Source organism: Brachyistius frenatus, unplaced genomic scaffold, assembly GCF_029030835.1.
Source record: "Brachyistius frenatus isolate BFR_SWC_R1_liver_20210118 unplaced genomic scaffold, ASM2903083v1 Contig_99, whole genome shotgun sequence".
In the NCBI taxonomy this organism is placed as follows: domain Eukaryota; kingdom Metazoa; phylum Chordata; class Actinopteri; family Embiotocidae; genus Brachyistius; species Brachyistius frenatus.
Window position 1 is genome coordinate 1,448,863 of NW_027210698.1, and position 24,997 is coordinate 1,473,859.

At 41.7% G+C, this 24,997-nt stretch overlaps 1 protein-coding gene across 1 annotated transcript; it reads left to right on the top strand.

The window, feature by feature from the left end:
• Positions 1-131: 131 nt before the first annotated feature.
• On the top strand, positions 132-23,904 carry col6a1 (collagen, type VI, alpha 1). Its single transcript, XM_069711338.1, has 35 exons — positions 132-397; positions 1,097-1,226; positions 1,722-1,922; positions 2,151-2,310; positions 4,065-4,178; positions 4,357-4,377; positions 5,107-5,127; positions 5,245-5,289; positions 5,393-5,446; positions 5,588-5,632; positions 6,163-6,189; positions 6,285-6,311; positions 6,429-6,473; positions 6,568-6,621; positions 7,185-7,247; positions 7,333-7,395; positions 7,476-7,529; positions 7,631-7,666; positions 7,757-7,819; positions 8,099-8,161; positions 9,524-9,586; positions 10,155-10,217; positions 10,342-10,392; positions 10,484-10,519; positions 10,860-10,922; positions 16,472-16,537; positions 18,563-18,598; positions 18,921-18,957; positions 19,171-19,179; positions 19,261-19,394; positions 19,803-19,900; positions 20,905-21,091; positions 21,169-21,340; positions 21,457-21,486; positions 21,759-23,904. Exons 1-35 carry the CDS (start codon positions 313-315, stop codon positions 22,364-22,366), a joined length of 3,024 nt encoding a protein of 1,007 aa, XP_069567439.1. The 5' UTR covers positions 132-312; the 3' UTR covers positions 22,367-23,904.
• The last annotated feature ends 1,093 nt before the right edge of the window (positions 23,905-24,997 follow it).

Here is a 24,997-nt window from a genome sequence, read left to right on the forward strand (position 1 = left end):
AGCGTGCACTTTCTAGGCTTTTGTGTAAACTTTTGGGCCCGTGCGCGCTCTGCTGAAGTGCCACTTAACAGCCTCTTCGGAGGAAGCTTAAGAACTCCTCCTCCTCCTGCCTCCTCCCTCGCGGTGCGCTCTGGTCCTTCTCTGCGCGCTCTGGGTCTCGCCTCGGACAAACTGCGTCGGAGCGCTGGACAGTTTTACCGAATCGGTTTAGAGGTACCGGGTTCGGGGCCGGAAAGGTTCGGTGTTTGTTATTTCTGGGGATTGGGGTGTCGTAATTAATTTTTTTTTAAAGATTTATTTTGCAGTTTAATCATGGAGACTCTGAGAAGTCTCCTTGCGCTGCTGTGTGTTTTCCTGGCCGGAGCGCAAACGCAGAACCAAGGACTCCAGTTTAAGGGTAAATTTGCATCAAATATGCTGCATTTTTAACGCAAATGTACTAGTACCTGGTGTTTTGATTAATGCTGCATGTAAAGGGGTCTGTCTGTTGCCAAATGTATTGAAGTTATGTTGTTAAAGAGCAGATTGCCATTGCCTTTGACTTGCATACCTCCTGAAATCTCAGAAATTGTACAAATTACCAGCAGAGATGAAATAACAACTGATAGTAAGATGATGACAGAGTCCTGCCCACCTTGAGCAGGCCCTTGTTTGGTCCCTTAGTAGTCCTAATGGGCCTGTAGGGTTTGGGGTTGTAAAGTAGAGTAAGATGTGTGATGCCAAAGCGGTTGAAGCAACCTCTGGCCTGCTCCCCCTCCATGCTGCCATGCAACAGTTACAGTACAGGTGTATCTGCAGACAGTCATGTTATTGGTGCAGACAGAGGTTTTGCATCTGTGTACCTGTATGAATATGATAGATCAGGAAGATAAGCCCCATGACATCCAGTGTCATCATAACGGCCTGCAGACATCTAAGTGCTCCAGTCATACCTGTGTATCACCTGTGTTGTTAACTTGTCTTAAATGGATGGATAATGCATGCATAGATTTACTGGTTGCTGAGCAGACAGAGTTTATATCATTGGGTGTTTTGGTGTTTTTTATTGGACAATGTTTGCTGACAGCCATCTTTGTTTCGTTTGCCTCACGAGCAGATTGTCCCGTTGACCTCTTCTTCGTACTGGATACATCCGAGAGTGTCGCCCTCCGACAGAAACCTCCCAACTTTTATATCGACCAGATCAAAGAATTCACCAAGCAATTCATAGATGAACTCAAGGACATGTAAGACGTACACACACACACACAAATACACATGATGGAAGAAGTGTTCAGATCCTTTACATATAAATCTAAGTAATGTATTAACTTCTCACCGCGCTGCAGTGATGCACAGGTGCACTCTAGGACACTGTGACATCACTGTTGGATGTGGTTGCAACACAGCTCGCATTTGGACACCCCAAAAAACACCCACCACTGCTGCTGGCTGTGGTCTGAGGTGAAATGTCAGTGTGTCATGAAGTCATGGTGCTTCTAATAAAATTACTTAATTTTAACTACTTTAGTGTGATCCGTATTTATTAGGTCATCTCAGGTTTTGTCAAGGGAATTTATACTATTTTCCTCTGAAATGTAATGAATTACAATAATTAAGTACAGTTACCTCAAACTTGTACTTGAGTACTTGAGTTAATGTATTAGCTTTATCCCAGCCCTGTCTCTCTGCACTTTGTTGCATATTAACATTGTGTTTATTCAACGCCTCTGCTTATCCAGGCACCACCGATGTGACCGCGTCCTGACCTGGAACTCAGGAGCGCTGCACTACAGTGACGACGTCGTCATCGTGCGCCAGCTGAGCAGCTTGAGAAACGATCGCCAGGCCCTGAAGAGAGACATCGATGGCATCAAGTACATCGGCAAGGGCACGTACACCGACTGTGCCATCAAGCATGGCCTTTCTGAGCTGCTCATTGGGTAACAATAACACACGCAGACATACACTCCAGCAGATGAAATGTTAACAACAACAATACGTATTTATGTCTGTCTGTCTGTTTTGTTTTGTTTTGGACGCTGAGAGAGAACTGGAGTCAAATTCCTTGTGTGTGTCAACCTACTTGGCCAATAAAGTGATTCTGATTCTGATTCAGAATCTGAATATCACTTCTGAGTGTGTGTTTATGTGTGTGTTTCTGCATTCAGGGGTTCCCACTACACTGAGAACAAGTACATCGTGGTCGTGACTGATGGTCACCCTATTACTGGGTACAAAGAGCCATGTGGAGGTGTGCAGGAAGCCGCTAATGAAGCTAGGCAACGCGGGGTCAAAGTATTCGCTGTCGCCATCTCACCTGACCAGGAGGTACACACACACACACACACACACACACACACACACACACACACACACACACACACACACACACACACACACACACACACACACACACACACACACACACACACACACACAGGTTTAGATGATAGGGCGAGTTGCCCTCTAGTTTTAAGGTTTGCAGTTAAATCCCCGGTTCCTCCTGTCCTCATGCTTAAGTACTCGAGAGTGACACTGAAACTCTGATGACAGATGAGAATCTTACATGACAGCTCTGTCACCATGAGAGAATGGGAGGCAAAATCTTTAGGCATGTTAGACACTGCTAACCTAAAGGCACTATAAAAGAGCAGACCTTTTACTTTACATGTTCGTACCACTGTACTGATGAGGACTTGCATTGCTAAAATACATTCCCCGGCCCATAACCCAAACCTTAACCACCACGAGGTGTTGGAGCATTAAAGACTTCATAAACTCGGAGAGCACAGACCTCCACCGAGGCCAACAGTCCACTATTCTAACTGTGACGATGTTATAGTTTTACCCGTCCTGGTTCTCCCCTTTGAATCTCAATAATGATTTGACCAAGAGCAAGTGTTGGATACAGAGGATTACTGGTACCTGTGAGTGTAAATGACAATACAAAGTCATCATATTCCTAGAATGACCTATATTTTGTCTATTGAAATTTGCTGCCATTCACTGGATTTTAACATGTACTGCATTTAGTAGGCTAATGCCGTATCTCACATTGTTAATTCAGGTAACAAGTAATTTAAGGATACACCCAGTTATTCTGATCAGCTCCAAACTGTAATGGATTCTTCATTTAACCATGCGGCACCCTTCCTCCAAGTTTCATAAAAAAACAGACAAGTCGTTTTTTTGTAATCCTACTGACAAACAGATAAACGAACAAGCTAGGCTCTTTAGTTGAGGTAATAATACAGATGTTTTTTTAAATGTTTTAATGTCTGCTCCTTTTGACATTGAAAGTTGCCATTTAAATCCTGTTTTTAGATATTTTAAGGTTTATTTCAAAATATCACAATATAGAATTTATATAAGGGGCCAAAATCATCAGTCTTGGTTTTAGGATACAGGACAAGTCCTGTGTAAAACTGCATAAGAAATACCAACCTTAAAACCAATTCTACGCTCTCTAAAATCCTTTGAATATGTGACCACTGACTTTTGTCTACAGCAGGAGTCTCCAACCTGTTTTCCTCCGAGAGCTACTTTGACAAAGTGAAAGTGTCCGAGATATACTTATGTTTAATAACATAACTAATCTCCACCCAAACCAGCTGAATAAGCTTCTTTTATGTGAACAATAACTCGGCACACATATTTTGTATCACAACAGCCTAAAAGCTATGGGTTGGCACCCCTACTCTACTCAATTAGAAACATTTTCTTTCTCTCAAGATCTAAAATTCAAATTGTTCCTTTCAACTTTCATACAAAAAGCGTTTGTATGCACACACACACTAATATAGTTGATATTCTGCAGCCCATACAAGACTCTAAGACATGTATTACTGTGTTTTCATATGGACTGCTGCTGAAAGCGTGAACCCTAAGGTGTAGTGACCAGAGTCAGGCAAAAAAACACAAGTAATCTAAATGTCATATTATGCCAAGAGGATGGGAAAAAAAAAAATCCCCATACAGAAATAATATTTTATATCACTCACACTAGTGTGGCCAGAAAGGCATACAGTTGGTTCTTGTTTCAGGCTTGTAGATAAAGCTGTTTGTATTTTGTGTCTCACCAGGACACCAGGCTGTCATTGATCGCCACGAACCCGAAATACAGACAGAACTTCACTGCTGCCGACGAGACCAGATCCACCAAGATCGAAACTATTTCAACCATCATCAACATGATCGTACGTCTCCTCTCCTCTCCTCTCCTCTCCTCTCCTCTCCTCTCCTCTCCTCTCCTCTCTCCTCTCCTCTCCTCTCATCTCCTCTTCCTCTCCTCTCCTCTCCTCTACTTTACTTGTCCTCTCCTCTAATAGTTTGGATATAAAACTAACCTTATTTTTTTATTTCTTCTCTTTCCAGACAAACGAGACAAAGGATGTGGTATGTATTTTTTATTTTTCAGATGGATCTGCTTCCTCCAGTTAAATATAAAGGAGAAGAACACAGTAACTGTGTGTATAGTGGTGTATCACAAAGCAGGCTTGGATTTGAGCATCCTAACAACACATTTGTTTATGCAAAGTTTTGCTGATGCAGCTGGAATCGAGATATCAATTTATAACAGCTGAATGTCATGGTATAAAAATATTTATAAACCAAATTACTCCACTTAACAAGTTGTCACGCTTTGTGGCTGTTGAGCTGAGTATTTAGCCTGATTTTTCTGACTGAGAAGCAGTTCGAATGTTTATAGATTCGGAGTTTTTGAGGTCATTACCTTTTTCCTGCTTAGTTGCTGGCTCAGTGTTGTTGAGACTGTTGGCCTCAGCTGACATGTAAACACTCAGGAAGCTAGAAAGGGTCACGTAAGATACGCACAAGAAGCTGCATGAAAAACAAGTGGATATTGCTGCAATAAAACATTTTTCGGATACTTTTGTTTCTTCCATAAAAGTCCCAGCAGTTATGTCTTTGATAATTGACATTTTGTCCAGCCTGCTGGACGAGAAATGCGGTGATGATAAGTTCAGATATCATTTGAGATCAGACCAGAAAACGTACGCTAACTTGGATTTAAACAAAACTAATCAAATAATCTTTGAAGTCAAAAATACACAGAGACATAGATACAACTGTCCTGCTCTAAGATCTCTCTTTTCTTTTTTTCAGTGCTGCTCCTTCGACTGCAATGTAAGTATTTTATTTCTTTTGTCTTATAGTGAACACAAATGCTGTTTGTACTTTTTTTTTTTTCTTCTTTTTTTTTTTTTTAACAAGTACATCACTGTTTTATCATTTCGTCTGCAGGCTCCTGGAGGGCCCAAAGGACCAGATGGAGACATTGGCTCTAAGGTGGGATATATAACCAGAAAATTAGAAAAGACCAAAGTGTAGAAGTGTGCAAAAACTAGAAATCTTCTGAATTAATTTTTTTTTCTCTCTCTCTTCTCTACAGGGAGAAACTGGTAGACCAGGGATGCCAGGAGAGAAAGGAGATGTTGGTGCCGTGGTAGGTGCTCCTCCATCTTCATCGTACTCCACTGACATCATCCGCTCCTCACTAACATGCAGCAATCAACGCACCTCTTTGGACCTGCCCTGCAGGCTCGCTGGACTCAGATGATGTAATATTCCTGTCTCTTTGTTACAGGGTAACCCCGGTGATCCTGGTCCTATTGGTTACAGTGGAATGAAGGTAGAGTGCATTAAACACTTCATTAAACATCAGAGATATTATTTGGACAAGAGCACAGACATTTATGTGGATCAACGGATGCTAAAGATGTTTAGCAGAAGAGCTAAATCTGACATTGGGGTTTAATGAAGCCTGAACGACCCCAGTCCGGCCAACTCGTTTTGTAAATAGCCATATTTTAAGCTAAATGAGTAAGTTGTTTTGACATATTGTTCACAAAGAAATATTAGGTCACAATATTAAGTATAAGTCAATTTCTCAGTTCATTTCCTTGACAGTTGCAGTCCACACATGCATTACTGCACACTCCCCCTCCAGCCTTTACAGTGCTAACATTCAAAAATATTATTAAGAAATATTCATCCTCTACCGAGTCAATTAAGTGCAAACCAAACTCTTATCATTCCGATGTAATGCATTTGAGGGTGCTGTCTTGTACATTTATTTATGTTGTTAACTAATCACTATCATTGACCTTATCATGCTGCATGCTGGGATGATAATAATTACATGTGTATTTCTGTTTCCAGGGAGACCGTGGTATCAGAGGAGACAAGGTACTATCAGACACAAAGAAAAATATTCTTTAGCAAGATTTGTTCTGTTCTGTAAAATTCCAGACTCAACATTGGGGTGTGTGTTTTTTCTGCAGGGTGAAAGAGGACACAAAGGCTTCAAGGTGAGTTACTCATCGTCACAGGGAGGCTGTCCTACTGGTGGCTCCTCTGAAGTCTAATCATTTCTTCTTCTATCACTTTTATTCTCGTTCACTCACTCTTCTGTTCCTCCTCCTCAGGGCGACAAAGGTCAAAGGGGAAACGATGGAATCGATGGGCGTAAGGTGAGCCCAGTACAATCAGTACGTCTGTAGCTTCTTAATTTAGTTTATTTGATAAGTGTGTTTGATGCTGTGTCTCTGTGGGTTTCCTCATCAGGGTGAAGCTGGTTTCCCCGGACTCGCCGGCTGTAAAGGTTCCCCCGGGTCAGACGTGAGTTGTATATCAGATAGTCACACTAATGTCACTAATGGCAGACCGTTTGAATTACAACCAGATGGAAACTAGTCTTTTGATGTTAACTCAGTGTGACTTTGACATCAAGTTTAAGGACCGCAAAGGCACATCAGTCAGTCAGATGTGTGGATGACGTGACTTTCTATATCAGTGTTTTAATTTCTCTCTTTAACACATTAGCACACTCAAACAGGCCACTTCCGTATCCACCCCAGGATCCGCCGCTCCTGTTTACAGATTAGCCATTAGCGACAGTTGCATGTTTAGGAATGTTGGAGCCCTGACTGGCATCTCAGCCTGCATCTGGAGCCCCACCCTTCCCACCCCCCACCCCCACTCGGGGCAGGCCGACTGAGGTCCTTGGCTCCCCAATCACGGCTCGGTTTACATTCTCTACTGTTAGACTGTTTAAATGAAGCCGTACTGTAAACAAACACACGCATGAGCTTAAAAAGTGCAGCGACCTCAGAGATTAAGTGTCGTGGCTTCAGCTGCTTGTGATCAAATACTGAAAGTGTCTCTGTGCTGTGTGGTTCCAGGGCATGCAGGGAGACCTTGGACCAAAGGGAGACCCCGGTCCTTACGGAGCGAAAGGAGAAAAAGTGAGACGTAAATACTTCTTGTGCTCACGAAGGTCTCAGATTGGCTGTAGGTGGTATGTGTTAAAGCTCTGTGTGTTTATTCCAGGGAGATCCTGGGAGGGACGGAGAACCAGGAAGGCCTGGAAACTATGGATCACTGGGACCTCAGGTAAGTCAGCGCAGAGAGAAACACAGGAGGATGACAGAAGACAGATCACGAACTGTGTTTAACTGTCTGCGCTTTGACAGGGTGACCGGGGCCCTCCCGGAGCCAACGGGGACAAAGGAGAACGCGGAGATGATGTAAGTGATAAAGCTCCTGGATGGCTCCAGAAATATCAAGTTCATGACTTTTATTCGACCTTCTGATTCTCCATTGTGTGTTTATTGTGTGTGCGTTCCAGGGGCCGTCTGGACAGGACGGAGGTCGTGGCGAGAGAGTAAGTAGAGTTCATATTGACATTAAGTTGAGTGTGTTTGTGTGTGACAGCTGCTGATGTCTGTATTAACTTCCTGAAAATCTCTTGTAGGGACAAGTTGGGGAGAAGGGGGAGCAAGGTTCCCGTGGAAACAGAGGACCAAGAGGAGACCTGGTAGGGGATGATCAAAAGTAGACCTCCAGTCCCTCGGAGTCCGCCTGATTTCAGCATCTCCTCCCTACAAATTCATCGGAAATGCAGTTTGGCACATGAACTAAATCAACTGCAACTGTACTGACCTCAGTGAAAGTAGAACTGTTTTTATAATGTCACTCCTCATGTACTCCAACTGATTTAACTATTCAAAACTTGGCATTGTCTGCTTTACTTGTCTCGTGTTACTGTCTTGAACACCTTTTGGTCACTTTATCCATTTGTTCTTGTCCCTGACAGGGGGACCCAGGACCCCGCGGAGAGCAGGGCAGAGAGGGTTCAGCTGGCCCCAACGGAGACCCCGTAAGATCCTCTGATTTAAACTCACATTCAAACAGGAACAAACAGGAGCTACGTGCCCTGTTCGTTAGTCTGTTGTGTTCTGAGGCGGCAGGAACTCCAGCAGGAACCACCCACTTTTCTCTCCGTCCTTTTTTTTCTAGTTGAAAAGGGAAATTCCTAGTGCGCGTGCACGTGTGAGCTCTTGTGCATGTGCATCTATATTTTGGCATTAAGTGCGGAGTACACCGGTCAGAAGCTTAAACAGAGGCGAACCTGGCTGCCTCGCTGCCCATTCTTCCCTCCCTACCTCCCCCCACTCCCTCTCAGTCGTTACTCCTGGGAAGATCAGCCCTCACTCTTTCCCCTCTGACTCAGTTCTTCTCTCCATCAGCTCCTGCCAAAGCCTCAGTATGGTTTTCTTCATAAGGCAGCAGGCAGCGTAATAATAATAATACGTTACAAGCGTTAGCTGCGGTAACCTCCGTGATGTCAGAACTTTCAATGGCTCTTTTGTGTTTTTGACTTTGCCTCGTTTCCTCATCAGACCTCAGTGAAAACTGAATAGTAGAGAAAACATGGACTAACTGACACGCTGGGCCGACGCCTTACACTCTGCATCCTCAGCTTTATCACACAGTATTACTCTACATGGGTACCAAATTGTATTATAATCTATTAGCAATTGTCTTGTCGTCTTTGGGAAATATTCTAATCTCATCGTAGATGAGTAAAATTAGCTCTAAATTTCCTGTTTACACAACCAACAAGTGCTTTTTATCCATTTTAACAGATCAGATCAGAACATCAGATTAATTCTTGATTAATGCTCTAATTTACTGTTTTAAAGGATATTGCCATGTTGCCAGATCTTAGCAGTGACTTTGGTTTATACAATGTCATCATAACCTATTAAATGATGACCAATTAAAACAATTGTATTAATTAAACAGAATGTTTATTTTGAAAAGCATCCTAACAGATGCTTATCCTTGATGCAGTGATGGAAAGCTCTACTCCAGTTTAAATGAGTAGATTGTCACATCACTGACGGGTGTGATTGTACAGTTTAGGTGCAACACAGCAAACATTTTCAACCGTCAGTTAACATCTAGCAAAGACTGATGGGAGCTGTAGTTGTTGACAGTAAACACTGTCAAAGCTTTACTAGATAAACATTTAGCTAAAAAAAAAATATATATATATATATATATATGAACACCATACAGTCAATGAATAAATCTTTAAAAGAAATGTTTAGGTTTTGAATGTTTAAAAGTTTCACGTTAAAGCGCGATGGCAGTTTTTTTTTTTCCTCCTACGTTTTGGTCTGTTTTACTGGAGACGTGTTTTAACAATCTCATTAATGGTGTTGTTGTTTTCCAGGGCGAGCCTGGCAGACCCGGGGCTCCTGGCTACAGAGGAGATGAAGGCCCCCCTGGACCAGAAGTAAGTCCAACAAAACACACTCACAGTTTATTGATGGACAAATGCTTTAAAAAAAAAATTTGCAATTTACTGTCAACTGTAACCAAAAACGGTTTTATTGCTAAAGATGTCTGTTGAAACTTTAAACAAGTATCTCTAAAAAGCCTTTGAAGCAACCAGATACTCTGTATCACACAATCTAATAAATCAGCTCACCAGAACATCTAATAGATTTCTGATAGTTCCTTGGTGAATTCTCCACTCAGCAGGTCCCTGTATGTCTCTTAATAACATCTGTTTGGCACATTATATTGTTGTCCTTTATTTCTGTTGAAATTTTTTAGACTAGGTTCAGTTACATCAGCGCCAGATCGTTTATTTTGTCCTTGCAGCTGTGGAGCTGTACTGAACGTTTCTTCAGGCAGAAGTTTTATAATAACGGGTTAAAAGTCTTTCATTTTTGTTCACACACACAAACACACATGCGTGCACCCACACACAGCGCCTGTTGACAACATCCCAATTGCTTTCCACGAGAGCATATTACATTTCATATGTTTCTAATCTTATCATTCCTTTCTTCTACCAGGGACCCAAAGGACCGAGAGGAATCAAAGGAGCTCCTGGAGACAGAGGCCCAATGGGGGAGAGGGTGAGTGAGGGAGACAGAGGGGGAGGGGTGGCGGGGGGACATATGTGTGCCATCCATCATAAACCCTACCATGAAATTATGTACGCAGATGGATCTGTTAAATGTCTCTGTTTGTTAATTCCAGGGAGTTGATGGTGTCCAAGGAAACGGCACAACAGGTTGTCATGGTTTCCAGGTCGGTGTTTCAGGTCATTAATACATCTCATGTATGACACAGTTTGTTCTGTAAATGTGTATAATCTATAACATTTCTGTGTTTTTTTTAGGGTTACCCTGGGCCCCGTGGAGATTCCGGTGAGCCGGTAAGTTATCTTTAACATGTCTGTTTTAACTTTGGAATCAGGCCATTAGACTTTTTATTAGAGATCAGATGTTGGGATCAACAGATCTTATATGGTTTTGATGTAAATAATGCAGTTAGTTTAGTTCTGCACTGTTTTATTATGAATCACTGATAACTGGTTGTCTATAGGCCACTTTATTCTGAGCTGAATTAAATGGGCTTTATTAGTATTTAGCATTTTACACTTAGACATCAACACTGAATGTGGATAACCTTGTTTTAAGTGCCAGAAGTGTTAAAGTCAATCTTCATGCTTATGTTCCCCTGTGACCTTTATCCTTTGCTGTTTTTACCTTTAGGGTGGTAAGGGAACTCCTGGACCTAAAGGAGATGACGGAGAGCCCGGAGATTCAGGCCTCGATGTGAGTCTGCCTCTGCCTCTTTTTCCTTTTTGGAGTTTCTATTCCCTCCTGATCTCATTTTATCTGTCCTCTATCCCTTCTTGGCAGAGCGCTGACAGGATGTGAGTCACATGGGTTATATAATGGACACATTTGCATATTTATTTTTTTTATTGGCATTGTTTAACACTTCGAGTGATATATAGTTGTTCAATTCATCTTTAAATTTCTGTCTTTCATTTAGTTTTTCCACATTTGCCTTTTGGAAATACTTTTATACTCCTGTTTTTCTCCATCTATCCATCTTTCTCTCACACTCTCCTGTTCTGCAGCTGGAAAAGTTTTCTTGAGCACATTTGAACACATTTTGTGTGTGTGTGTCGTTGGGTAAGAGCGCTTTGAGCTGATGCAGCTGTGTATATGCCGTTGTCAAGGATACCAGGAAATGAACAGAGACGATAAAGGGACTACACTACTTTTCGAGTGTGTGCGTGAGCGACTGTGCATGTGTGTGTTCGTCCATAGAGCGTGCCGGTTTTAACACTTTTACCCCCGGTTCAACCTGCCCGTGTTTACATAAAAATGATCGCATTTCCAAGGTTAGTATTTCGTGACATAAACATTTCTGCATGTTTGTACCTTCCCTCTCATCTTCGCTCTGACCCCTGTTCTACAAAAGCAGCCACGCTTTGTAAGCTTTGAATTTACAGTGCCAGATCAGTTTACAACTCGGCACGGCTTTGTGGTGCTGTAGGTCAGGGGAGGATTAGACGATGTTTAATTCACTTAAACTTTTGCTTGTCCTCGCAAAGTGACAACAGCCTCCAGGAAACATCTCATAACCTCTGTAACGTCTTCTACAGCGGTGTGTAAGAGCCATAAACCTCAGCTTGATTTTAAAATCACCAAAACAAAACATGTACGTTTGCTTGTTCTTTTTCTGCAGTTGTTATGGAGTCTCGTGTGTTTGAACGTTAGCTGCATAATGTAACCAAATCAGTTTAGAGGAAACAGTTGTGGGAGCTTCACAAAACCTTTGTAGATTTATACAGTATATATTAACTTTTTCTTATCTGGTTTTCTTGCTGAAGTATAAGTACCACCATGCCTCAATCAGCATATAAACATGTGGTAAACTTTGGAAAATGGTTTAAATGTATGATGGAGTGAAGGGTATTTGTACAAATGGGCTAAAGCGCACACAATCCCTCATTATGGTTCTGTAATGAGCTCCACTTTTATATTCTCTGGAGCTGCGAGTCCAAACCATTTGTAATCCCAGAGGGTGGGTCTGCAGTTGCCAGGGAATATATGGAAAGTTTGTGGAGCACGGAAAATAATTTTCTACAACTGAAGTTTTAATTTCTTTTAAAGAAAAAATCAACTGGGACTAAATGTGTGAAAGATAGACAGCAAGTGGCCATAGAAACAAACAAAAAAAGTTAGCTAAAAGGTGCGTGAATGGTTGAGCTAAACTGCTTGATAGACAAATATTTGAAATAGTTGATAAAAGTAATGGATTAAATGTTGAAAAAGTTAGATGAAATAGATGAAGGTTGAAATTATTTGCTGAATGGCTGAATGTCGTGGACACCATGTTGCCATACTGAGTCACTGTATTTCCAGAAAGGTCTGTTTTTGTTACAATTGAACTTTACTGCCATCTACTGAATGTTAACATGTACTGCATTACCACGACTAATGGCGTAATGGCTCCGCCCCTGAGATTCTGATCTGCTCCAAAATTTTGCGGGTTGTTCCTTTGCCCGTGCTACACCCTCCCACCAAGTTTTATGAAAATCAGACCAATGACTTTTTTCATAATCCTGCTAAATAAACAGACAAGCAGGCAACTATAACAGGGTCCATGACAGGTTGGTGTCAATGCAGGGATACTGACAAGGCTGTGGAGATAACCTACGCTACAAACTAATGCTTATTGTAAAGTGAAATGTAATTAAGTTATGCAGCAGGAGCTACCTCTGCTAATTCACTTTCCTACCAACAGTTAGATGAGAAAACTGACACCAATGTCTGTTGAGCTCCCGCTTATACTTTCCGACCGGCACCTCTAAAGCTCACTAACTTAAAACATTATGTCTTATTTAATTCGTACAAGTATAGAACAGAGTTTTTTTTATTGGGGACTTGTTATTTCTACAAATGGGTTCATGTACACTGAACTAAAAATGTACAGTATATAAGCTTTAGGCAGTGATAGGTGGATTTGGTGGACTGAGTCAGGCTCACTGTTCCCCCATTTCCACTCTGTATGCTGAGCTAAGCTAACTGCTGCTGCCTATAGCATTTATGATAGAGGTGCCAATCTTTTCAGCGAGCTTTCTAGTAGCAAGCCCAATAAGCATATTCCCCAAAATGAAAAACCAGATATTCTTATCACTGCTAATGTTCCACTTGTCAGTCCATGACTACATCCTTTATTAGAAATACATGATTAGATGCCATTTTTTTGTGTATCTCAAAGGAAATAATGATCTCATTATGTTACACTGACCCCCAGAGGCATTCATCCTTTTTTGTTCTTGTTATATCTTTTTCTCTGTACAGTCACTTTTTTGTTTCCAAGGATACTCAGCAGTCCACTGTTTTGGACACAGGAAACTGTTTTAATTTTTGACTTAAAATCACGAGAGATCAAACATTTCCAGAGACATGTCCAATACCACTGGCTTCAGTGTGATATTTTTGACCAACTGGATTTAAATTGTTTAAATATGTTCACACTGTACAGGCATGTGTTGTGTTGCCTGCACTCTCTCTGGCCAGAGGGGACAGGAGGTTACAGACAGGGGCGTGTCAGCGAAGATAAAGGTGGAGACGGACCTTTTTGACTTCCCCACCTGTTTTAGAGTTCAACAACGTATGACAAAAAGTCACATCTGGCTGTGAGTCACCAAATATGATGTCATCACATCAAGCTGAGGGCATGTGTGTGTGTAACTGTGAATGATATATCCCTTGTTCTTTACATCCGTGTTTGACGTGGAGGATTTGCAGTAATTGGAACCGCGTGTGTTGTGTGTAAATATAGATGTGTGTGTGTGTGTGTGTGTGTGTGTGTGTGTGTGTGTGTGTGTGTGTGTGTGTGTGTGTGTGTGTGTGTGTGTGTGTGTGTGTGTGTGTGTGTCCTTCAAGGGTGACGCGTGTGTGTTAAAATCCAGGTGGTTGGCATTACCGTCGCTGTAGGTAGACGTCTGTGTAGCCGGAATGCAGAACTGCTGGTCTGATTCGGTGTTCAACTCGGATCAAAGAGTAGAAATGATTTAAAGTGATGCGTGACTTGCCAGCGTGCCCTTTTGCCCTCTGCCTCTCCTTTATGTCTTTAAATAAGTGTTTATGTGACGACTAATCAGGATTTCTTTTGTGACAGAGGGCAGTTATACTCTTCTAAGTTTGTCTGTTATCTTTAATACTTTGAGCCACAACATCTGTAATATTACCTTAGACGTTGTGCTTTAACTGTGAACTGAGGGTGTGCACTTTTTGTTAGTATGATCTCCGTTTCCATGGCAATACATGGGGTATGACTAGGATTCGTGCGGAAAAAAATATATCAATGGACTCGTGTATTTTTAAGATATTAGCACCGTTTCTTGTGTTTAAGTGCACGACTATCCGTGATGTTACGGTACGGGGGCTCGTAGCGACAAAAAATGACCAAAACAGACCCGATTTCGTTAATTGGGTCACATTTAATCGACCTGTAACAAGTAAAAACAACATTATATTCCATATTATATGAAATTCAATAACAATAATATATTTGCCATTGAGAAGGCGGAGTGATATTTCTAGTGATGAGCAAGATGTGCTGTTATGCTGATTTGAGCACGTTCCAAATGTACAGTTGACCAATCAGATCTCCGGCTCGGAGCTACTTGTATAATCTATCAGTTTTAGTTGTTTTTTTTAAAGAGATTGAATGCTCTTCTATCCACTATAAGCCTTTTTAAGGGTTCAATATTGTGCCCAAGTAAATATCTACTTTAAAACAGTTGCTACCCTTAAATCCACACATGTTTGCGAGCCATTTTTTAAAGCCGTTACTGTAGCGCGTCATCATTTGGTGTATTATATGCTCTCAATATGCAGTTTTACATGAATGTGAAATTGTCAGCAGCTGCCCGCTGTCTTCCTCAAACTGCCCACATGTCTTTAAAGTCTGAAACAGTATCTGTGGGAACAAGGAAATCAAAGATTGGCTCATTTTCCTGAAATTGAATTACAGTGTTAAGCTTTTTTTATTCTCCACACTTCTGCAGGCTGGACCGTAATCTCACAGCGACCAGTGGTGGGTCAGAGTGCAGCAGCAGCTGTAGGGGCTTTGGCTACTCCTTATCCCTGCAGCTGTGCTTTTGTGTCAGATAGCTGGCCAGAGAGAGACAGACCTGGTCTCAGTTAAGATTTCAAGTGCATTTATAGGTTTCAGAACAACCGAATGACTCAACATATTGAAAATATTTTTGATATAGTACACTTAGAAAATAATTGGAGTAAAATTCAAGTCCATGCTTCCAGATTTCCCTCAGGGTTTCACAGTTATTGTCTTTCTTTGTTGTAACTGTGATTGTTGCAATCAAATATTGTTGTAGCAGCCAGTTTTATGAGTTTTTTTTGCAGCAAAATTGCAGCAATTGTCATAAATTCCAAGTCGTAATTTAAAAGTCAGATTTCTTTTGTAATGACACTTCATCACTTCCTATTATAAAACCTCTCCATCACTGTCAATAATTCTGTTGATACACCATGTATGAAAACATTTTCTATCATTCTTTCCTGTGGGAGCATCGTAAAGTCCCATATTAGGACCATTGCTTTTCTTGCTGTAAAGGCCCTTATTTGTGAACATCCTCCATGAAGTTCATGTAAATTTCCATTTTTCGCTGATGAGACATAATGGAACATAACACCAATTCAGTTTTCACCTCTGTGGGTTTCTATTCCTCCCAGATCAGGCAACTTTACCTTTACCTTTAATTTATGTTCTTGTTTACTCAAAGATAAATAAGCTTTTCCTTTCATGCTCCACTTTTATGATGGGAATGATCATGCCCAGTTATAAACAATCTTTCAGGAATGTTTTATTTATTATTTATTCCAGTGGGCAAGCACAGAGCTGCCATACCCAAAGCAAACACTAACACTCAGTTACTTTCATTGTATTTGATATCGGAAAAAAGATTTCAGTTGATCAGTGGATGTAACATGTGCAACTTGCAGGCACCACGTGATCTCAAAGATGAGAAGACAGGCAGCACATGTGTGTGCTACAAAGCCGGTTCATCTCCTGCAGTCATGGGGAGCTTTTCACATTTGTTGACCCCACGTAGAGGATGCAAAGCTGTCAGTGGGTCATGAAAACTATTACACATTACTCCAGAGTCTGACTGCTGTTCAGCAGGACAGCACACATTCACCATGTATGTGTTGATGTGTATTTATAATACTTTTATACATCCTGAAGTTTGAACAGATGTATAGATGTTTATTTAAAAAAAAGACAAGTGTGGACCTTTCTGTTAATTGCCTTTAATTTTCTCTTTTCACAGAACAATCAGTCCGGACCTGACGGAGCCAAAGGAGCCAAAGGTCACAGAGGGGCTGAGGGCAACCCGGTAAGAATGCCGTGTGTGTGTGTGTGTGTGTGTGTGTGTGTGTGTGTGTGTGTGTGTGTGTGTGTGTGTGTGTGTGTGTGTGTGTGTGTGTGTGTGTGTGTGTGTGTGTGTGTGTGTGTGTGTGTGTACAGCTTTCACAGTAGTTGAAAGCGGACTTTGTTTGAAGTTATAAACCAAAAGGACCTTTTAATGCACATCGGTCTGATTTGACCAAGTCACTAAAATCATGTCAAATTTTAGACCAAGTTCAATGATTTCTGCCTTCCTTCAGCCTCGTATGTGTTAACACTAAAGACAAAAATCTTCACAAAGATATACTTTACTTCCAAAAAACAATAAAACACCCCCAAAAACTGGCTGTGTTGGCCTGGTGTGTCCAGTCATATATCAATATCAATATATAGGTAAGATCAGGTCCCCAAACTTTTTAGACCAGGGTCAACTAATACCAACAATATTTTTCATATAATAAAGTTTACAGATATAACCATGTAAAAGCCTTAGAAAGGCTAAATAACAACAACAACAACAACAACAACAACACAAGGCTACAATTACATCTCTTGCAAGAAGTGGCACCACCCGATGGCTCTACTGACCCCGGCTCCTCTTCAGCATTGAAGGGTTTGTGTCATCTTTCAGGTCCAGCGTTGCCACTGCAACTCTGTACTGTTTTTGGACCATGTAGCTATCTTAAAACCGCATTCATTTCACTTAATAAAATTTGGGATGCGTCACACCCGACTGCATCCAGCTGACGTTATCGTTTTGCTACAGTATGTTGGACGTGAGGTGATGTCATCCCGCTTATTTTAAAACAAACAATTTTATTTCTAAAAAAATCTAAATAATGAACTTCTTTTTTTTTTTTTTACATTACTGTAATGTGATATTTAATAACTTTTTTCTGTAATAAAACAAATTTGAATGACTGGTTGGAGTGGAGCTGTTTGGCCTTTCAGTACCACCAGAGGTACACACCCCACAGTTTGGAAATCACTGTGCTTTATCATTTTGGCTACACAGGCAACTTGTCTCAATGGTATTAATTAGGCTGATTGTTAGATTATGTCTTTTCATGGGTTTTGTTGACAATAAGAAAAATAAAGAACCACCAAACTGTTAAGAAACTGGACAAACAAGAACAAACCAAACCGTTAGCGGTGTATATTTCTCTACCGAGCCGCATGTTAAGACATAAAAAAGTTTGGCTCCCTGTAGGTTGAAACAAACATGTTTTTCCTCTTTCTTTTCTCTAACTGCCAAGTGAAGGTTGTGGTATTGAATCACGGGGAAAATGAACACAGCTTGATCTAAATATAACACTGAACAGTATAAAGCCATGTTCTTTAAACGTACCATCGATCTGAATTCTACCCATTCACACTTTACCCACTTTATGTCTCTTCTCTTCCTCCTCCTCCTCCTCCCCCCTTCTCCTTTCTGCTTCTCCTCTGGCTTGTGTCTCCTGCATAGTTTTGTACGAAAAGTTTGCGTCATGTGAGGACAGTTTCTCTCCTCTGCAATTAAATGCTGTCTCTCTGTCTCTGCATCTCTCTCTCTTGTGTGTGCGTTTTCTTGTGTGCATACGTGAGCCCTGCTGGTGTCTTTGTCACAGAAAAGAATGCTCTTAAACTGAGTTTAATGTCCGTTAAAACAAAACAGATGGTTTTCCTGCAGCCGAGCGCAAAAAGCTAAACGCTGAGGCAGTGAGCTTTTGGAAGATGAAAATGTTGCTGCAGAAAGATAGCAGTGCACCCAAAATGTGTGGGTGTGGATGTGGGTTCAGCAACTGTGGGAATCTGGTTTGCAGTCAAAGGAGTAACGGTTTTCCAAAGAAAACCTCCCCATTTAATTCCAGTTAAAATACAAAGACTGCCATGACTAGCTGTGTCATCTTGAAGCCTGACCAGATGCATTTTTGGTCAGTTTGTTTAACGAGACAAACAGAGACATCTATCAGGGGGATGAATCACTTTGTCTGCGTATCTTCTCTTCCTGAATTCATTTTCTTTTTCTCTTCAGGGACCTCCTGGGCCTCCTGGACCTCCAGGAACTGATGTGAGTATAAAAAAAACATATAATCAGCCCATTTTATCTGAACCCTCACCCTCATTTTAGCCGCGGGAACAGACGGCTAAGCACCACAAACTTAATTCCCCCTCGAGGCCGCTTCTGAAACATGCTGTGTGTTCAGTCCAAAGCCACACATCCAATTTCCTGAACACAAAAAAGCCCCTGACTTCTCAGTAAAATATCCCCATGTTTTTCTTTTTCTCTGAGAGCAGCTTGAAATGGTCTATGGCGTGGTCTTGTGAGGTGTTGTGTAATGTGATAGCAGTGCATTTCCACACTGTAACGTATACTCCACCTCTCTCTTCAGGAATGTGAAATTCTGGATATCATTATGAAGCTGTGCTGTAAGTTAAACGCTCCACTTTTTTTACACACTCGCATCCAGCAATCAAGCCACATGTTCTTTTTGCCCTTTTCAACTCGGCGCCTGCGTCACCAAATGTGCAACAAAAATCCAAAGCAGGTTACGCGGATTGTGTCGTGTTACCTTTTCTCTGTACAGTTGATTAACTTTGATTTGTGTTTTTTTCTTTCCCCCTATGTTCTCCACGGTCCAGCTTGCTGTGGTAAGTTTGTACTCATTAGCTTGATTATTCCCTTCACTCTGAGGCCGCCACAATGTTCATGATATGAATTTGTGTCTTCAGAGTGTAAGTGTGCACCTGTGGACCTGTCGTTCATTGTGGACAGCTCGGAGAGTATCGGTGCCTCAAACTTTGCTCTTGCCAAAGACTTTATTGTCACGGTGATCGACAGACTGATGAAGGATCAGCAAGTCAAGGTAATGCCCATCTTTAAGTTTATTCTGGGTTTTAACAGCCTGTAACCTTTAATTTGAGATGTATCCACCTTTGTCTGACTTCTGTGGTGTGGCTCATGTTTGACCTTTGTGGATTGTGTTGTTTATCTATTATCCTGCCAAAAACGGTGCCGAAACTGTTTTTCAGAGATGTTACAAAATGCTGGCCTTAAGAACAGACCTCAAAATAGAAAGTGTGAATGAACGATATTGTCTTCGGGTATGGAATGTGCTTTTATGTCTCTCCGGTGACTCTCGAATTCCACTTTGGATGTAATTAGTCCGGATGGGTGGGACGCAAGAATATTGACGGAGGAAAACACATGCTCGTAGACATGACACACCCACAGACCAAAACACACCGTCACCGTGCACTGTTTTTCTTTCCAGTTTGCAGCGAACCATTCCACCGTGAGTGTAGTCCAGTACAGTGGAGCGAGAGCCCAAGAAGCTGTCAGACTGACGACCACCATCAACGCTTTCAAACAGTGAGTTCACACGCGTGCAGAGTCCTGTCTGCTTTGGTGCTTCATCTCTGGCTCGCTCTCTGACTTTGTAGCGATGCAGAAATTATTCTGTTATCACTGATGATGAAACCAATCTTTGCAATGTAAAGTTAAAGTTCCCCTCCCTTCCACTCAAAATTATATTCTTCTCCTTGTTCCTATAGCTGAAGGCTTGAGCTCCACTGTTCAGGCTGATTTATGTGCAAAGTTTGAAACAAAAAGTATTTTTCACAATCATCAGCTGAAAGTGCAAAGTTTCTCTGAACTCTGTGAAAATCGCATTTTATAGGGTGGGCTTATGATTATGATCTTTTTTCCGTTTTGTATCTTGTGAATGTTCCATATTTATAATTAAAGAATTTACATATTTTCTTTCTCTGAGAATTCGATAAAAATTGATTGGCACAAATCTCCTGTTTGTGTATTAAGAAAGGGGCAAAGGTCAGGAAGCTCAAAGTTGAGCTTAGCATAAAGACCGTAGAGGGGATAAAGCAGCAAAACTCTCTCTCCTAAAGTACCTTATGAACACCTAAAGCTAACAAACTACCTTTGTATCTCGCATTTGTTTGTAATAAAACACAAAAACTATGGTTAAACTATGTGTGTAAAGTAAAATAAAACAAACCTAACTGTGTTGGGAGGTATTTGTGTGTTGAAGTTTGAAAAGAGTGTGGCAAGCTGTTTCCACGGTTGTTATTTTAGGCTAATCAAATCAGAGCTCCAGCCATAACAGTGGCATCATCTAACTCCAAGGAAACCAAGCAAACACTACCATCTCCCAAAATGTCAAACAATGTATTTGAGGAACCACAAGGTGGGTAATTAATATGGAAAGTGTATCAATTCTTGCATTTTCAGGTTGTTTTTACTACATGGAAATGGCTTTCTTTCAAACTGCATGTCTTTTTATTGTCACAATGATTCTTACAATTTTTTTTTTTTAAAAAGCCTTTGATTTTGATGATCAAATTTCTGTGTGTGTGCAGGGAGGTAAGAGACTTGGTCTGGCTGGCCGAGGCCACGTACACAGGCGAGGCCCTTGATTTTGCTCTGACCAGCACCATCAGAGAAATGAGAAAAGACAACAAAGTTGTTCTGGTTCTCACCGATGGACGCTCTGATATTAGCAGGGACAAGGTTCCCCTCAATGTCCTCTGCGGTAAAGGCATCCTGGTGAGTGTCGAGAGACATGGTCAATGTTCTCGTACCTCTCGTACCTGCAACCTTTAAATATCTTGCCTCGCCTCCAGGTGGGCGGCGTGGGAGTGAAGGACTACTCCGGCCGCGAGCCCAACCAGGAGCAGCTGGAAGCTGTGGTGTGTAAGAGCGACCCCAAACCGGGCTTTTCCTTCATTCGGGAGAACTATGCAGAGCTGCTGGAAGACAGCTTCCTGCAGAACCTCACAGCCAAAATCTGTCAAGGTACAACGCAGCTATACATCTGCAGACACACAGTAAATGCACGCACACCACATCAGGTGAACATTTTATTTCAACTTCAAATAAACTGACTTATTTCCTGTTGTTGTCTCTTCCAGAGAAGAAATGCCCAGACTACAAGTGTCCCAGTAAGTCTGGTATTCTTTTTCAAAATGGCGTTACTGTTGGTTGGACTGTGGTTTGTTCTTCCTGATATTTACCCTCTCTCTTCTACACGTTGTCATTAGTAGATTGAATTGAAATAATCTGTCACAGCAAAGGTGTTCTGTAGGTTGCATTTAGATCTGCTTGTAAAATGTGAGTGAATGCTTCTTGACCTCGCTGTCTCTCGTCTGTTGTTTAGAGATTAATTGGAAACAGCTTTTAATCAGAAGTGTTGTGTGTATCATTTGTATTACAGTCACTTTCTCTGAAAGTACCAATATTTTCATGATGATGGACAGCTCGGCTAGTGTGGGCCAGAAGAACTTCGAGACAAGCAAAGCCTTCGTCCAACGCTTGGCCGAGCGTTTCCTGTCTGTCCAGAACAAGGGAGGTGTCACCGTCAAAGTGGGTCTGGGCCAGTACAGCCGGACCGCCAACAAAACGCAGCCACTGACCACCAATTTGACCTTGTTATCAAACCACATCAGTGAAGCCAGCTTCCAGAATGACGGCACCAACGTGTTGGAGGCCATAGAGGTTGGGGCAGCGAGTTTACGCAGCGACCGTGGCGACACATCGGGAGGCAAGATGAAGCTGGTGCTGTTCTCTGACGGCAGGTCTCAGGGTGTCACCGAGCCCCTCCTGGAGAAGCGCGTCCGTGATTTGGCGGAAGGCGGTGTTGAGCTATTCGTCATCTCAGCCGGCAACCAGGTGAATGAGGCCAACCTGCGCACCCTGGTGAGCCGGGGGCGGCAGGACGACAACTCCTACGCTCAGCGTCACCTGTTCCGTGTCCCAGACTACCCCTCTCTGCTGCGTGGGGTCTTCCACCAAACCGTCTCCCGCAGGGTGTCCCTGCCCTGAACGCGGGGCCGCAAACAACAGGACCAACACGCTTTTGATTTTTAGTGCCTTCATGAATATTCAGTTTCACACATTTTTACCGTACACTGTGCTCAAGTACTTTTTAAAAAGGAAAAGGAAATGTCACAAAACGACAAATGATTGTGTGGCAGACAAATGTAAATATCTTCGTAAAATGAAATTCTTTTACCCTGAGTTGAGCCTCCAAGGCAGACAGTAGCAGACGGTGTACAAATCCCAACCTCTTTGCTGGGATCCCTACACCATAAAGACCTTAAGGTGCTGACCTCCACCATCAAATTTTAGAACTTGTGTGACAGAAGTCAATCAGGAGGAATCGCTGCCTTGGAGGTAAACTTCAGGGTAAAAAAGTCCCAATTCAAAACAGGTCACTTCAGGCCTGGAGAGTCATCAGTAATGGCCACATCAGTACATATTTCTAGTATTCAACTGCATTGGGCTGATTTCTACTCGGGTACTCTGCATCCTTGTATCACTCTCAGCTTTGACGTCAACTAACTAGTGAGGGTTGGAAGAGGCTCTTTCACTTGCTTGTCTCTCCAGGACTGGAGCTTCCTGCTATTTGAATGAATCTGTTTAGTGTCCTATTTGGACTCCTTTTTGTAGTTTTTATCGCGCTTTCAAGTGGTGTCGGAAGTGTTGTCACAATGGTGCAAACACTGGTGAACAACCACAGCTGTGAACTGACAACATACTTGTTCATCGGTGATATACTGCTGAACTTATATGGCCTTTATATCAGAAGAATGACTCCTGATTGGGTTTTTTTAAGTTTAGTCCTCATAAAGTACATTGAAAAAAGTAATAACATATTCCCGACATTAAAAAACTCACACCAACATCACTTGAAAGCTGTATTAGATCACTAACACGACAGGGAAAATAGTATGTGGCATTAGGCAGGGATTTCAAACAAAACTCATCTGTACTTCACCTGATGCTAATAAGGACACAACATCTGGACTCAACATGTGGGATTCTGTCTGTCTCTGTGTGTCTGTATGTGTGCACATCATTTACATGCATAAATGTGTGTGGATATTTTTACGTGTAGCCTTGAGCGACTGTTCCATAAACAGTTGTGCTGGAATCACCAGTTCATTTAATGACAATGACAGAAACCTGCTCTTTTTTGTCAGAGCAGTGGAGACGACTTCGTCAAACACACACACACACACGCACACAAGCACACACACCTTTGCACGCAATCAGTGAGGTAGAAAAACATCTGTCATGGTTAAAGGTTTCGTAAAGAAACTTAAAGGGATTCGTGAGCCACACACACACACACACACACACACACACACACACAACTTTCAGATCCCCACAACTGTAAGTTCCCCACTTTTTGTTGTCTTTAGTGGCTCGAAGTCGCCGACCTGTTGTTTTTATCTGTGGTGCTATTAGTCTCAGTGTATCAGCCTCTACCCGTGTTGTTAAAGAAGATATTTTTACTTGGGGATACACCGCCTCGGTAGTGTTGTAAGACCTCCCTCAATAAAGGTTGCTACACCAAAGTGTCTCTGCTCCCTTTTGTCCGAAGCCACACACACACTTTTGCAGAACACTCTGAAGCCGTTTTACAGAGATGTCACACATATTAATGTATAAATAGACTTTTAAAGATCTTTCTTCGACACAGATTCCCTCAGTGAGATTCAAACTCTGGAACAAACAAAGAAAAAGGGTGCGAGTTTGGCCCACGACCAACATAATTGTCAAACCTCTCAAACTTTGCCTGATTTCATCTGTCACCATCATCAAGTCAAAATTGTACTTTTTCAAAAGTTTAGGTGCTGATTAACAAATGTTAATGTGCTAACAAAGTAGCTACCCTGAGATGTTGAAAATGGTAAACATGACCTACTAAACATCAGCAGTTTAGCATTGTGTTTGTCAGCATGGTAGCGTGTTGACATTAGCACTTACAGGTCAAAGCAATGCTTTGCTTTGAATCCTTCATATTACTGCACACATTTTAAGCTCTCAGTCAGAGTTATTAACATTTTATTCACTCACTTCATTTCTGAACTGGACCGCGCTTTTGCTACGGTGCAGTCAAGGAGAAAAAAAATGGTTATTTTCTAGTTGTGTGCATACTTTTTAAGGTGACAATGTAGCCAAAAGCATGTTTTGGGGATGTCTGTTCATCCATCCGTCCCATTATTGTGATTGTGATAGCTTAGGAACGCCTTGAGGGATATTATTATATTTGGTATAAAAATTCACTTGGTCTTATAGTATGTGCTATAAGACAGCGGTTTAGATAGGTGAGGCTATTTTTGCAGCCTGCTGTTCATTTAGTTGCCCGACAATGACTTTTAGTTGTCATGTCCCCCAGTCTAAGTGATTATAGTGGGTAAAATGTTATAATAATCACTAGTAAAGATGGATAGAAATATGACTGTAAGACTTGGTTTTTAAAAGAGCAGCTTTTTAAAATCTAAACACAGCTATGAATGGCTGTGCTGTTCTTTTCTCTCTGCTCTGCCCTCACCCCAAACAGTCGAGGCAGATGGCCGCCCACCTCTGAGCCTGGTTCTGTTGGAAGATTTCTTCCTGTTAAAGGTTGTTTTTTTTCATGTGGGAACTGTAGAATTGTTGGGTTCC

Excerpts from the sequence above, each read along its gene's own strand:
- col6a1 (XM_069711338.1), top strand. The coding sequence starts at position 313 with ATGGAGACTCTGAGAAGTCTCCTTGCGCTGCTGTGTGTTTTCCTGGCC. Across the intron at positions 5,447-5,587 it reads AAGGAGATGTTGGTGCCGTG|GGTAACCCCGGTGATCCTGG; the intron begins GTAGGTGCTCCT and ends TCTTTGTTACAG. Across the intron at positions 19,901-20,904 it reads ACCATCAACGCTTTCAAACA|GGAGGTAAGAGACTTGGTCT; the intron begins GTGAGTTCACAC and ends GTGTGTGTGCAG.